The sequence below is a fragment of the Motacilla alba genome, chromosome 11 (genome assembly GCF_015832195.1).
Source record: "Motacilla alba alba isolate MOTALB_02 chromosome 11, Motacilla_alba_V1.0_pri, whole genome shotgun sequence".
NCBI lineage: Eukaryota > Metazoa > Chordata > Aves > Passeriformes > Motacillidae > Motacilla > Motacilla alba.
In genome coordinates, this window is record NC_052026.1 from 4,996,245 (window position 1) to 5,010,670 (window position 14,426).

The window sequence follows — 14,426 nt, forward strand, 5'->3', positions numbered from 1 at the left end:
CTAGTCCCAGCTCCCACAGTGCTGCTGGAGGCCCTTCTGGCCCCTCTGCTTTGGGATGGGTCCTCTCTGCAGGAGCTGCTCCTTGCCTTCCTCCCTTGCATTGTGCTGGAGGATGCCCAGAAAGTCCCAACACCAGAGAAAGAGCCACTTAGCACCAGGGCTGATGCTGAACATCTTGTTACCTTCCCCTTCCTTTGCTGAGACAACTCCTTTAGTGCCAGGTGGATTTCTTTCCCAGGGGTCAGCGTTCAGCAGACACCTTGGAGCCTTCACTCCCTTTTTTGTGATACATGTTACTCATTTTGACTTCTCCACCCTGCAGCATGTGCCTTATGGGATCTGAACTGCTTGACAGCAGGACTTGTTCATCACATCATCTCCTCTCCCTGCCTCCCAGAGAGTTTCTACTTCAGAGTGTAAAATGTTGCTGTCCGGGCACCATGGTCCTGGGGAGTTGCCTCAAACCATTCATTCAACGAAAGACAGTGGAGCAGATGATTAGGCATCTCTTGGGGGTTATGATGAGAGAGCCAGAAATGAAACCCAGCCTTAGATAACAAGCTACAAAGCAAAAGACAGTGATTCTTTGGGGAGCAGGTCACTCCAGGCCCTGAATGCCTGTCTGGGAATGGAGCATCCAGGTCGTGTTTGACTGTGGGGAGCACTTGCAGCTCAGCAGGGTGACAGGCAGGCACGGCTTGACCGTGTCCCTCACGTGGCATTAGAAACACAAGCAGAGTTACCCTGAGCACCTGCTTCAATGTAAAATGGGCAATGTGACCTGAGTCACCTGGGAGTGCTGGAAAATGTCAACCAACCCCCCAACAGTGTCAGGGAAACATTCCTGATAAATACCTGGTGGAGCTGCAGAGTTTCTGGTGTTGGGCACTGGGGGGGCTGTGCTGGCTCGTCACTGGCCCCTCAGTGCCTCAAATCTCACCTTTTTGCTTGCCTTCTCTGACTTTCCCTCGCCCACTGTTCTTTTTGCATCCCCACAAGGTGTTCATCCCTGTCCTCTGTAGTTCCTCAATGCAAGCAGTCACAGCTGCTGCAGCACCTCAGTGTCATCCCTGAGCTGCCTTTAGAACAGACCTGTTCCAGCCTGGATTGGGAAGGGCTGGATCAAACCATTTCTCAGTTCAACATGCCAGCACCCACCCAGGGGCTGCATCCTGACCAGGAGCTGCTCGTGCAGGTGTCCCTCCCTCCCACTGCAGGTCCCTGTTCATAGTTATCTTATTTTCCAGAGATGAGCTTTACCCACCTAAATTCAAACCCCAACCACCAAAGGAGAAGAAAACCTGTTTGGATCGCCCGGCAGCTCTATGGAGACGCTACAAGATGAGAAATGCAGAGGCAGCCCGAGGCCTGAAAAAAGTGCTGGATTTTACTCAGTCTTTAAGAATAGAGGTAGATTTTCTTGTAAATCTACTGCTTGTGTTGCCTCCTCAGCCTGCCACCAGCAAGTCATGCTCATGCTGACCTCCCTTTTTGCTGCCCTGCTGTCCTGTGCCCTGACAGTGGGCTGGGCAGCAGGGCCAGTGGCTGGACATGGGCTGAGTGGGAGGGAGAAATAGGAGAGTTTTCCTTGGAGAAGCTCACTCAGATCCTCAGGCCTTTGTTGAATGTGGGATTTTTTTGCCTTGTTTCCTTCACAATGTAAGATGAGCCTTTTATCTGCATCATCATGGTAAGACCTCCAGCTTCCTTCCCAGAACAAGCTGTGATGGGTCCTGATGTCCATGTACCCTCTTCCCAACCCAGCCAGACTACCTGTTCCAGGCCTGTGCTTTCACCCGAGAGCTGGTATTGCAGTGGTGGCCCTGAAGCTGTCTTACCAACTGAGACTTTGCAAAGTGGCTGTCTCTTCCTCCTAGCATAGAAAATGGCTTGTTTTTCAGGTGCCACCACAAATTCCTGAAAACCCTCACCTCCCATTAGGCTTGGTGGAATTCAGGTTCTCCATGGACACTCCATACAGTCCCCTCGAAGCAGAGAAGGTAAGAGGGAATCTGGCTCACTTGCACATTGTCAGTGTGGCAAGTAGGGCTGGAGTTCCCAGTCCCACTGGTGGCCCTCAGCATCGCCCCCAGAGGGGCCTCACATCCCTCCAGGCCCAGCACAAAGTGCTGCTGAAAGTGCTGCTTGTTGGAGAGGCCGTGCAGGACACGTTGTAGGGCTGCCCAAGGACGCTGTGCAGCCCCTGTGGAGGGCCCTGCTCCCCCTGGAACTCATCAGGTGGTCCATAGGAAATTTTTGCAGGAGCTTTTGCTGTAGCACCTTGAGAAAGCAGCATTTAAATCAGAGGGAGAGGGGAAGAGCCTCAGGAGTCAGATGAGCTGGGCTGGAGTCCTTCACTCAGCTCCAAGAGCTCTCACGCTGAGTCTCCTCCTTTTCTAAAAGCAGTAAGAAATGCTTTTTAAAGGCAAGTTGTGCATCAGAGAGAATTTCTACTGCCAGGAGACATCCCAGCTCACTTTCATGCATTGATCCGTGAGTATGGGAGAGTTTCCCCATGGTCCCTGCACTGGTCAGTGGCATGGATGCAGGATGAGATTAGGGTGATTCTGGCAGTATCTGGGGAATAGGCCCCTCCAGGTACAGCTGCACTTTGCTCCGAGATGCTCTTCTGCATCCATTTCCATGCTCAACACCTCAATCTCTCCTGTCTTCCATCCAGGCTTTCAGTATCCTGCCACTGTCAGGTGTGCTGCAGCCAGGAGAGAGCCAGCAGGTCTCCTTCACCCTCTCTGGCCACCTCAACACCATCTCCAATGTCACGGCGCTGTGCCACGTGGAGGGAGGCCCCACCTACGAGGTGCTGCTGACCGGGGAGGTCTCACGTGTCAGCTACTCCCTGAGGCCCCGGGAGATCAACTGTGGCTTACAGGTACCACACACGTGCCCTGGCACAGCTCCTTGCCTTGGGACCACGGCCAGCGGGTTCCTGCCCACCTTGGTCCAGGGCTCCCTCCCCTTCCCAGCCCCTTTGTTGGCTCTGGGGCTTGGAAGTACAGCCTCTGAGGGACACATCTGGCATCCAAGCTGGTTTAAAATGGCCATCTCCAACCCTCTCCAAAATGCTGGGAATGCCTCTTTTTCAGGGTAGCTAACACTGCCTCCTGGGGCAGGCCGGGTCCCAGTGGGGATGGTCTGAGGGGTGTGTCCCTGAGACATCCCTCTGCTGATCCAAGCCTGACCTCCAAGGAGATGCTCTTGTCTAAAGCTCTTGCTTAATCCACACAATGATCAAGCAAAGAAGCTGGGCTTCCAGTCACTACAGGTGGAGAGACTGTCCCAGAATAATCCCCACTTCACACTTTTTCAGTTGAAAGCCCACAGATATTTCCAGCTGCTGGCCCTGTCTGTGTTGCCCTGTGTGACTCCCTTGTTGCATCTGTGTTGCTTGCCACTACTTGCATGCAGGTGCCTTTTCTCCTGGAACACCTCAGTGCTGTCTCTGTTTCTCCTGGCTGTTGGTGCCCCCTCAGAGTGCAGAGGGCCTGTGTCCCCTGCTTCATCTATTGCTGGCCCTCACATGGCTGTTAGCACACCTCTGTGTGCTGCCAGAGCTCCCTGGCCCTGTGCAGGTGCCCTGTGCCTGGGGGTTCCCCAGGTTCCCAAGTGCCCCTATCTCCTCCCTGGTCCCTGCTCCCAAGATGTGTCTGCTTCCAAGCCCAGGAGAGAGGAAGGAGATTCCCAGCAGCAGGCCTGGGTCTGTAACTTCCCGCTCCTGTGCCTTCTCTCCAGATGTTTAATGAAATTCATCACAGCAAGGTCACCCTGGGGAACACTGGCAAGATTGAATTCAAGTGGGTGCTAAAGCCTAGCCCTGCAGACCAGCATCTGCCTGGTGTGTTTCTGGTCAAGCCCACCACTGTAAGTAGCACAAGCGACTGACCCCAGCCCTGTGTCAGGCGGCCCAGGAGAGTGTTAAAGGGAAAAAAGAGGGCAGGCAGGGGGGGAAGGGAGAAAAAAGTTGGAGGGGAAAACCCCAAACCCAGCCATGAGAGAGACAGGGCCTGTAAGCAATTTCTGCTGGGGCCAGAGAAGGTCAAACAAGTGCTCTCCTGGCAGGCTCCCCCACGGCCTTGGCTGGCCGGGGGGCTCTGCTGCCAAGGCAGGCACCGGCGGGAGGCGCAGGTGTGTGGGCCGCTGCCCTGTCCTGCTGGAAGGGGAGTAGGGGAGAATTCTTTTTGATCGATTTCTCGGACGAAAATAAGGCACAAACGCAGCAAGTATTGTATCAGAAAACTCTTTATTGATAAAGAAAGGGCACGGTCCCGACCAGAGAGGGATAGAAAAGACAGCAGAGAGAGAATGAGAAGCGGAGAGCGCAACAGAGGACAGGGACAGAGCGCTACCGCTGGAAGCCTCGGCCGCCGTGTCGGGTCCTGCTCGGCAGACGGAGCAAGTGTGCTGCCAGCCGCAGCCAGCGGGGCTGGATCCGGCAGCGGGGCTGGATCCGGCAGCAGCGCCGGCCGTGCCGCGGGCCGGGCCGGGCCGGGCTCAGCAGCCGCGGCTTGTCACGGTCGGGCCGCGGCGGCTGCTCCCTCGGGGAAGCGGCGGAGCGAGCGGGGAAGCGGCGACAGCAGCGCACACAGACAGGGAAGAAGTGGCCCTGCAGGGAGCCGGACCCTGCGGGCGCTTCCAGCCCGACAAAAAGACAAAACTGGCGGGGAAAAACCGGCAGTGTTAACTGCTATTATATGCTGAGATTCCTCCCATAACTCAGCCCGTTTAGGACTTTTTTGCTCAGACGGGCAAAATCTTCCCTGGCTTCGGGGTCTGCCCACCTCCGAGGGGGAGGTCGCTTGCAGCTCCCCAGACACGGAGCCTGCCTGCATTTTCTCCTAGCAACCTCCTTTAGACGTGGGATGTGTTAAGGCTCCCAGCATGTCTACAGCCCCTACAGTAATTTTTCCCCCCATGTCAGAAAATGGATTTATAATGTATGTTGAGGCATAAGTAAAAATGTAATTGGTTGCTCAGAGTCACTCTGGGGACCCCGACGGCTGAGATCTCGGGCTGTGCCGGCACTGGAGCGTTTCTGAGGGTCACCTTACCCAGGCTGTGTGATCGCATATCTTTATGTAGGCTTGCTGCTCCCTGCCTCCTCCAGCTTTGTTGCTGTGCAGCGGCTTTGTGGGACAGTGAGGGGGCCAGGGAGCAGCAGAGCTGGAAGAGCAGGGAGAAATATTAGCAGCATCCCACTGCTGTCAAAGCTTCTTAGTCCTGCCTGGATGTCTTTGAGCCGAAGCAGCACTCCTGTTTTTTTTCCCACCTTGCAGTGGGAAGAGGAAGCGATTGGCTTTCCCATTTCTTCATGCCTGTCTCCTACAAGGGATGAGAGAGCTGCTGGCTCTGCTGAGAGCAGGGACTTCCCTTCCACAGCGGCAGCAGAAGAGCCTTTATTTGATGAGGCAGGTTCTTGTTGGCTGAGGGCAAACCCCATCAGCAGCAGAGCTGTGCTCAAATCGAGCTGCGCCGGGGCTGCAGCCTTATGAGCCCTGGGGAGGACACACGGCACCCCGGGGTCGCAGGCTCTACCTTTTGGTCACAAGGAAGGTAGAAGGTGTGAGAAACAAAGCCTGCTCCTCAGTTAAAATTTAAAGAAAATTTAATAAGACACAACAGGGGACCAAGTCAATAAAGTAGAAGTAACAGCACTGAGTGCTTGACTTGGGTGCTTAGCCACAACCAGAGGCACACACCAGTCAACCCAGCAACACCCTTTGTATACTCTGGGTATTGCATCAGCCTAATCCATGTTTACAAATGGTTATACATATTCAAATATTTTAACATAGTTCCTCCCCTGTCCTGCCTTTTTGGAGCGTGTGCAGTTGTCCTAGTCCTGGCCATTTGTTACTTTTTGACACATCCAACAGATTTCCATTCCTTCATTGGTTAAATGTTAATATTACAGCAACTCTTCGCCAACACTGGTATCACAGCACAACATTCTCATTAAAAGAATCTAAACTTTAGCAAAACTTCTTTTACAAAAGTCATCATTCTAAAACACATAGTATTTAACAACTGTGAAATCCAATACTGTAATATATTTATCATGAAGGTGATGTGGTCTGATGGTTTCTGCTAGATGAGAACCTGTCTCCTCAGCCTGTCTGTCCCCTGAGCCGTCCCCCATCAAACACTCTGATGCATTCCCTCCCTCTTCTCCCGTCCCTGCAGGGCTCCATTGCACCTGGCAAGAAGCAAGTGCTGAAATTCTCTTACATGCCGGGATTCTCAGGAGCCTTCAGCAGAACTTACCAGCTTAAAGTGGGTGACCTGGACCCGGAAAATATCTGCCTGAAAGGAGAAGCATCCTTTCCCATGATCAGTGTGAACCTGCCCTGGAACATCAAAGGTGGGCACTGCCTGTCTGCCCCCAGCAAGGGCCCCTCTGGTTTTGTTCCCTACCATATGCCCGCAGGGCAGCTCATGCCAACCTCCACCAAGCCTGGAGGGTTGCAGGACTCCCAGAGCAAGTCAAGCCCTCTGGCTGCTTCACGAGTCTTGAGCAGAGGATCCCATGTGGACTTTGTCCCAGGAACCATCCTGCAGAGCCTGCCAGCACATCTGGCAGGGTCCTGAAGGATGATGGCTAGAGTGAAAGGCTTGGGAAAGCTGTAAGAGAGGCTGGCAGGGCTTCTGGCAGGGTTGGATTTGTGTGACATTGCAGGGGATGAGATTCAGAGAGGAACAGCAGCATCCACCTTCCATAGGTGGCTTGAGGGATTTCTTTCTGGAAGAAACCAGTGTTGGGAGACAGGAACTTCCCAGCTTAAATGGGACTGGCACTTTGCTCACACTTCTTTTTGTGGATGTTTTCTTCCTTCAGGAAATGAAAAATATGAGAAGACACTGAAACGGCTCATAACACGCTGGCAACTATACAGTCCGGGGTATAAATCATTTGTTCAGAAGAAGACTCAGAGCCCAAAGACCAAGACCTTGAAGTCTCAGACCCCAACAACTCAGGCCTTGAAGATTCAGAATCCCAAGACTCAGGAACTGAAGCCCTGCGTGCTTGACTCTGGCATTGTAGTAAGAACAGCTGCAGCCCCGTTTGGCACATGCCACCCTCTCCATGTCACCTGAGCCCCTTGCAGCCCCCAGCAGCTTCCTGGTTCCCTGATGACACTTGGGACCTCCCTGCCCACTTAGAACCATGTGTCACCTCAGCATTGCCCCTAGGGCTGCCACTCTGGCCATGGTCTCCTCTGGGGCTGCACCAGCTTCCTGGCTGCCCCAGGGAGAGATCCTGAAGGCCATGCTCCAGGGATGGAGCTGATGGTGATTTGAAGGAGATGCAGGTCATTGCTGGGGAGTTCATTGGTCCCAACCCAAGCCCTGCCAGATTTCCAGACCTTAACAGCAGCTGCCTGATTGTGCCCTGGGGCTGTGCTGCTGGTGCTCATCTCCAAGAGGCACCAGCTTGGTCCCAGTTCCTTTTCAAGACAGCTTCTGTCCAAGCTGCCTTGGTACTGGCTGGGGCAGGCAAGTATCTGGAGCTCTGGGAGGTTCCTGGCTTGTCTGTCTGCCTGGCCAGATCAGCTTTGCTAACAGTGTCTGGGCAGGCAAAGATGCTGGAGTTACTTCCCTGGAGATGAGGTCCTGGCTAAGAGGGCAGGAGGTGTCACAGACACTGAGCAGCCAGACAGGAGGACCCCACAGCCCCTCCCAGCAAGAGCAGGGTGGGATCCTTTCTCAGGTGCAAGCTGGGCCTTGGGAAGGACCTTTGCTAACCAGCCACTGTCTTCCCTTTCCTCAGTCAAACACTCAGCTGCAGATAAAGATGATGAATACGCTGGTAGAGAAGCCTTTTCTAAAGCTCCAGGAAAAGCTCACATCCTGTCCCCTGAAGAGCAGCTTCTATGACAAGGACCTGTGCCAGGGTCTTGTCAAGTGAGTAGGGACTCCCATCCCCATCTCCAGGTGCCCCGTGGGGAACACCCAGTCAAATCCCCTTCTCCTGAGAGCTCCTTGTGTCTGCAGAGCTGGGAATAGCCTGGACTCCAGAAAGGGTCTGGTCCCAGTGGCTGTGACTCGCTGCATGTGAGCCATGGAGTGTCCTCCCTTCCCCAGCACCACGCTGAGCTTTGGACTGCTCAGCTCCCCACAGGCGTGGGGTTCTGTCCCTAGAGCTGGGGGATCCTGTGCAGACCTTCAAGCCCTTCCAGACAGCATAAATTCTGTCCCTGCTGACAGCTCTGAAAGAGACAACTCCCAGCTGATGTCTTGGTTCCAGTAACAGCTGTGCAGCTGTGACATGAAACAAAAGGAGATGGGAACTGCACATGTCAGCAAACCCTTTAAAACCCAACATCAGATGGCTTGAATCCTGGTGGGGTGGCAGAGCTTATCTAGGTGGCTTGGTCCATCCCTTTGCACCATCATGATGCAGCACAAGCACGGGAGGCTTCAATTCAGGAAGAAGATGCTCTGCAGAGCGGCTCATGTGATCTGGTTGCAGAGCAATGAAGATTTCCTGTGCAGGCAAACCTTATTCCTGGACCCCAAAGCAATTTCAGGCTCAGGCTGTACACCAGGCTAGGCAGTTCCATTGAGACCAGAGGAGGCCCAGTGGACTCACCTATACTGGCTTTTCATGGCAGACGAGCTGTGGCCAGTGTCCATTTTAAACTAATTTTATTTTCAGGTATCATTAGTAGCTGATAAAACCTAGGACCTGCACTCCTCCTGACTTCCCAAAGTCATTGCCAGGTGGTCAGGCCATGGGTTTCATGGGCTTGAGCTGAGTTTTTACAGCAGTGAATAAAGAAATGGCACTTTATTTGTATCCTCTGTCCCCTTGGATGTGTAGCCAGGCTGTGGTTTAAGGCCTGTCCTTACTCCTCCTTGCAGAGTTGAGCTGTTCGAGTATGTCCTGGACATGGGCCCTGTCCTTAAGGGTTACACTGAAACACACACTCTGAAGATCAGCAACCCTGGGCAGATCCATGCGTCCTTCCAGGTCGATGTATCTGTCCTGCAGGACACAGGTAAGCAGTGCTGGAGACACTTCCTGTGGCCTTGAAGGAGTGGTCTCAGACAGATTAGCTTAAGCCCCTGAACCTGGGGAGGTTCCTGAGCTTTTTCTTCTCAGTGCCTCTGCTGAGAGCTGTAGAGGCAGAACTCTCCTGGCCAGCCATGCCCGGGGACCTGGCCTGCCTGCGGCTGCCCTAATGCTTCAGTGCAGGGGCCAATGGGCTCATCACCCTGGTCCCCTCTCAGCATCTTCCACCCTTGGCTCCCACGGGCAGCAAGTTTCTTTGGGCACTCTCTGGGCTTGTTTTGCCAACCAGCAGGGTCTGCTGTGTTTTGGAAGTGCTTTGTTTGGAGTTCACACTGCCACAGCACCTGTATTCAGCCTTTATTGAGGAAGCAGCCTGTGAGATCCCCTGGTGGATCAAAAGAGGCTTCCAAAAGAGGCCTTGAGGCAAGGCTGTGCTTCCATCACAGTGGCTCACTGTGCCTGAGGGGTGTTCAGGCGCACTCTTAAGTTTTTGTCCAGGTCACAGCACGGCGTGGGGCTTTTCCCAGGCCTCCCAGCCAGGACACCTGTAAGGCCTTAACGTGCTTATGACACATTTTGTGTTTTGTGTGTGTCTCAGCTGCTTTGTGTTCATCTCTTCAAGGTTTCAGCGTGGACCTGGACCAGATGAATGGCCTGCCCCCCAACCACACCCTGGAGTTTGACGTGCGCTTTGAAAGTGCCCACAAGCCACAGGGTGATGTGGAAGTGGTGCTGCCCATAGAGGTACCACAGCTCTTGGGGCAGGCAGCAGGCTGGGCACAGCAGCAGATGTCACCTGCACCCTCCGCTGAATTCTCTGTCCTCCTCCAGGTGACAGAAGGCCCTGTGTACAACGTCCGCCTCCATGCCACTGTTTTGGAACTGTCGCTCGACCTCTCCAAGAACAGACTGCAGTTCTCTGACATCCTCGTTGGGCACTGCCAGGTTGAGACCATCCGACTCCACAACTGGTTCCGAGTACCCTGCCGATGGTTCATTACTGCCAGCAAGCCTGTTGTGAAGGTAAAGCACAGGCAACATTGAACACGTAACTTCTTGGTTGGGTTTTCTTGGTGACTCTTGCCCTTTCTGCTCCTGTGGCTGCCTGAGCACTTGGGTCCACAGCGTGTTTGAGGAACCTTCTGAGAGTCTAGATCAAGGCTGGTTTGCCTGGACCTTTTCCATTGGCTGATGCTTTGCTTTTCTGCCCTCTTCACCCATTCTTCCTCCTCCTCTGAGGACAGCAGTTCCCTATCTGCCTGCCCTGTCTACAGGGCTTTCCTCCAGCTCTGGGCTTTGGGGCTGCACTTGGTTTGGCTGTGGGTGCTCTCAGCACCATGTCAGTGTCTCAGAGCATGAGGAGATCTCATGTGATTGGTTTCTGTGCCCAGAAAGATCACCTGAAATATGTGACACCAGCTGTACGTCAGAAGATGCAGGCACCAGAGGATGAGCACTGTCCCTTTGAAGTGACGCCCTCCAAAGGAACCCTTGGACCAGGAAAGTGGCAGAACTTGCAAATCCAGTTTACACCCAAGGAGGAGGTGAGATTGGCAGGTGTCAGCCCAGGAGGCCTGTCAGGGCTATCTGGAAACGAGGGCCAGGTGCAGAGAGTGTGGTAGGAGCTCTGCCTTCACAGGGAGCTTTCTGCAAGCCCCGTACTCTGTGTGGCTCAGTTCACCCCAGAGAGCACTCCCATGAGATGTGCTTTGAAATGCCCACAGGGAGCTTGCACAGAGAGCACCAGGGCTCTGAGGCTGCCTCTCGGCACATGGGGGGATGTGCCCAACTCCCCTCAGCCTCCCCCTTGCCTGACTGTATTTGCAGCTCTGACACTCGGTGCAGAGCAGCTGCCCACGTGCAGAGGATAATCCTGGAATGGCCAGTCTAGGCTCATCCTGCTGCAGGACTGACAGACCAGACAGCCACCCCCCGCCTTCCTGGGCACGGCAGGACAGTCACCTGTAGTGACTGTCACCTGTAGTGGTGTGCTGCCAGCAGTCCCTGGGCTCTGGCCTGCCTGCACATTGCCGTGCAGCTGGGGATTCAACTTAAAGGACAGAGCATTCCCAAAAGTAGTTTGCCTGTGGCCGCTGGGTCTGGGAAACTGGCAGCGTGTACCAGCATGGACACAAGTGCTTCTGTGCCCGCCACAGTCCCAGGGACCTTTTAATTGCTCAAGAGATGTAACCATCTTGTGTCTGGCTCGGACCAGAGCCAAACACTAAGCAGAGAAGATGACCCTTATTTCTTGCCAGCGAGAGGTCATTTGCCTCTCTCCTGGAGCTGGTGTTTGCCTGATGCAGCAGTGCCAGGACTGTGTCTGGACACTGTAACCCCGAGGGCCCTTCCCATGAGCATTGCACTCCTGCATGACTAGGTGAAAATGTCTGACAGTCCATTGTACATCCATCTGATACCCAAATACCCAGTTACAGTGCACACCAGGATTCATCCTGGTTACTCACACCCAGACTACTACAGATGCTCTAGTCCCTAGCATAAGTAAATATCTGGTTTCCATTCACCTTGGAGGGACTGATAACACCCTGACCTTGGGGCAAGCATTGTTGTATTTGGGGTCCTGTCACCTGGGACTTCATGGATGCATTTTCTGCACTTTCCTCTTCTCAGAGGTCTTACAAGAATGAGCTGAAGCTTAACATTTGTGGGAGCAGCATTCACCTAAAGCTGCACCTCTCAGGACAAGGTCTGGAGCCACGATTGGAGTTCAACCCCCCAGCACTAAAGATGGGATGGTTGCTGGTGGGCAGCGATGGGGTGGAGGCCACAACGGTGGTGAAGAATCCATGCAACTTCCCCATTGAGTTTTACTCACTGGATTTTGATGAGAAGTACCTTGAGGAGGAGAAGGTGAGAAGGCAGGTCTGGTCCCCATGTACATGCTGCCCAAGCTTCACAGCACTGCAGCATTCCCAGGCTTGTGCCAGGGAGAAGGAGGCAATCCCCAGGGCAAAGCCAACTCTGCTGACATGCTGTGGGAGGACCTAAACTAAATAGTTTGTGTTGTTGGGAGGAAGGGAGGAGACAGAAAATGGGTTTGTTGAGTCTGTGTGATGAAAGGCAAGAAAAGGAATCTTGCATATGGCTTCTCTTCCCTCCACACACAGATCCTGCGGATGGCAGTGGGGTCTAAGTACCAGAAGAGCTTCTTTATGCCTCCACGTTCCGTGGGTGAGACGCTGCCCCCAGAGGTGCTGCAGAACCATGAAGCACAGAGGAGGCCAGAGGCTCAACAGGCAAAGCCCAAGGCCAGGGCTGAGGCTGAGGCCAAGGCCATGGGCAGGGCAGCAGCAGGTCAGAAGAACAGTGAGGGTTTGGCAGTGTCTGTTTTGCCTGTGGTCACAGCAGGGACTCCAGCCCATCCACCCTGAACTCTCTGTCACCTTGCTCTCCAAGGACAGCCCGTGCTTTTAGCAGCTGCCTGTTCCCCAGCTTGGTGGAGGAAGTCTTGGCTGAAGGCCTGTGGCATCCTCTACCAACCCTGAGTGTAGCCAAAGCAAGCTCCTATCTGCCTGCCACAGACTGGGGAAATAATCAGGATATTCCCTGTGTCCCTTAGCCACAAAGACTAGGACTGGATGAGTTCCTCAGCCAGTGGGACCAGGTCTAATATCACTGGCTGTCTTATATTTGCACCTTCCTAGCAACAAAAGAACAAGCTCATCTTGCTTTCACCAAGTCTCCTTTCCTGGGATCTGAGGAGATGGGAAGGATGGTGGGGCTCAAAGGTAGGCAGGAGGCTGACTTTTCCCCCTGGTTTTTCACTGCAGCATACAGGACTATCACATTCTGTCGTGAGTCCATGGTGAAAGAGACTGAGAATCCTGTCTCTCGGGCTGTCATGCGCCACCTGGGCATTGACCCGTCTTCAGGGAAGCATGAAGTGCAGCAGCACCAAGGGATTGTTTTCATCGTCCATGGGCCACCCCGGGCAGGTACGTGAGCTGCAGCCCAGGGCTGCAGGGAGAGGGGCAAGCAGGAGAAATGCATGCTGGTGGACCACGGTGCTTAAGGCAACGTCCTCAGCTGAACAGAAGATGGAGATGATCCTCTTGGCTCTAGAATTCAGAGCTCATACCCACACTGCAGCTGCCTCCCCCATGGCCTCCCCTGGAGGGACACTTGCTTTCCCACTGTCCTTTTAACCTTTAAATCTTGTTGGAGGTTTTTCCAGGGCCTGTCCCTGCAATGCCTCCTGTGCCAGTGTCGCCAGGCAGTCCTCCTCTCTCTCTCAGGAAAGACAGAGATAGCAGCAGGCCTGTGTCAGTATTACGACGCTGCTTACGTGTCCATTGACACCGTGGTGAAAGAGGCCATGGCCAACGATGAGAGCCAGGCGGGGCTCTCTGCCCGGGAGCTCTGCACCAAGGCTGCCGTGGAGCTGAAAGACGAAGACGAAGGTAATGCTGCTAAGGACCCAGAGCCAGTGCTTGAGAAACCCACCATGACTGTCCACTTCTGCTTACTCAGAGCAGCAGTTTTTCACTCCTTGAGTCTCTTAGGGAGCATGGGTGAAGTGCATCTCTGGCTTGCCAAAAAAAAAGGAAATCGATTTTAAGGGCTCAGTCAGAGGTTCTTTTATAGCCCCCTTTGCTGCCATTCTTGGCACACGTTCGTTTTTCTAGGAGTACCAACTGCCCAGGAAGTTTCATGAAAGTCTCCAGTCTCACATGGAGAACAGTCCAACAAGCTGTGTAACTTGACAGTGGGTTGACAGTGGGCATAGGTAAATCTCTGGAGAAAAGAGCTCATCCAGGGGTGGTAAAGCACGCCTGTCTCTTTCCCAAATATTTTCTGTTTCCTCAAAGCTGAATTGAGCTTGCTCCTCATGGGCAGCAGGCAGAACTGCTGCCCACCTGAACAAGGACAAAGCCTTCTGAAGTGGCTCATTAAGCACGAGAGGACTATGAGTGTAACCTCGCAAATGAGAGGAAGGGAAGGACAGCTTCCCAGAGGAATTTCCAAGGAGAGTCGTGCTCCAGACGAGCTCTTTTCCAGAGAGTTACCTATGCCCACTGTCAGGTTACACAGCTCTTTGGGCTGTTCTCCACGTGAGACTGAAGACATTTATGAAACTTCCTGGGCAGTTGCTACCCTGAGCTCTGCAGGGTGAGGCCAGACCTGGCTCGGTGCAGGAGGAAATTTTGCATTGCTCAGTTTTGAACCTGGCTGGGTTGGAAGCTGGTGGAAGGAAGAAGAGGCTGGGTCCCAGCTGGGCTTTTCCCACAAGGAGGATTTAGCTTCAGTGGAGACGGATGATGCAAGTGGGGCAGGGCTATAGGTCTCCACATGGGAATGCAGGATGGGTGCAGTGTATGGAAACCATGTTCCTGGAGGACAAATCTTTGGCTTGATCCACAGGGGAACTGCTGTA

General features: G+C 53.7%; 1 protein-coding gene across 1 annotated transcript in view; it reads left to right on the forward strand.

Moving 5' to 3' along the window:
- Positions 1-14,426, forward strand: part of LOC119705757 (hydrocephalus-inducing protein-like) — a 58,475-nt gene that overhangs the window by 22,130 nt on the left and 21,919 nt on the right. Inside the window, exons 16-28 of the mRNA XM_038148530.1 lie at positions 1,248-1,410; positions 1,902-2,000; positions 2,681-2,890; positions 3,751-3,879; positions 6,199-6,376; positions 6,851-7,056; positions 7,784-7,917; positions 8,878-9,014; positions 9,651-9,772; positions 9,860-10,051; positions 10,420-10,572; positions 11,663-11,902; positions 12,160-12,346. Of these exons, the coding sequence (XP_038004458.1) occupies positions 1,248-1,410; positions 1,902-2,000; positions 2,681-2,890; positions 3,751-3,879; positions 6,199-6,376; positions 6,851-7,056; positions 7,784-7,917; positions 8,878-9,014; positions 9,651-9,772; positions 9,860-10,051; positions 10,420-10,572; positions 11,663-11,902; positions 12,160-12,346 (2,150 nt within the window). The remainder of the gene's footprint in view (positions 1-1,247; positions 1,411-1,901; positions 2,001-2,680; positions 2,891-3,750; positions 3,880-6,198; positions 6,377-6,850; positions 7,057-7,783; positions 7,918-8,877; positions 9,015-9,650; positions 9,773-9,859; positions 10,052-10,419; positions 10,573-11,662; positions 11,903-12,159; positions 12,347-14,426) is intronic.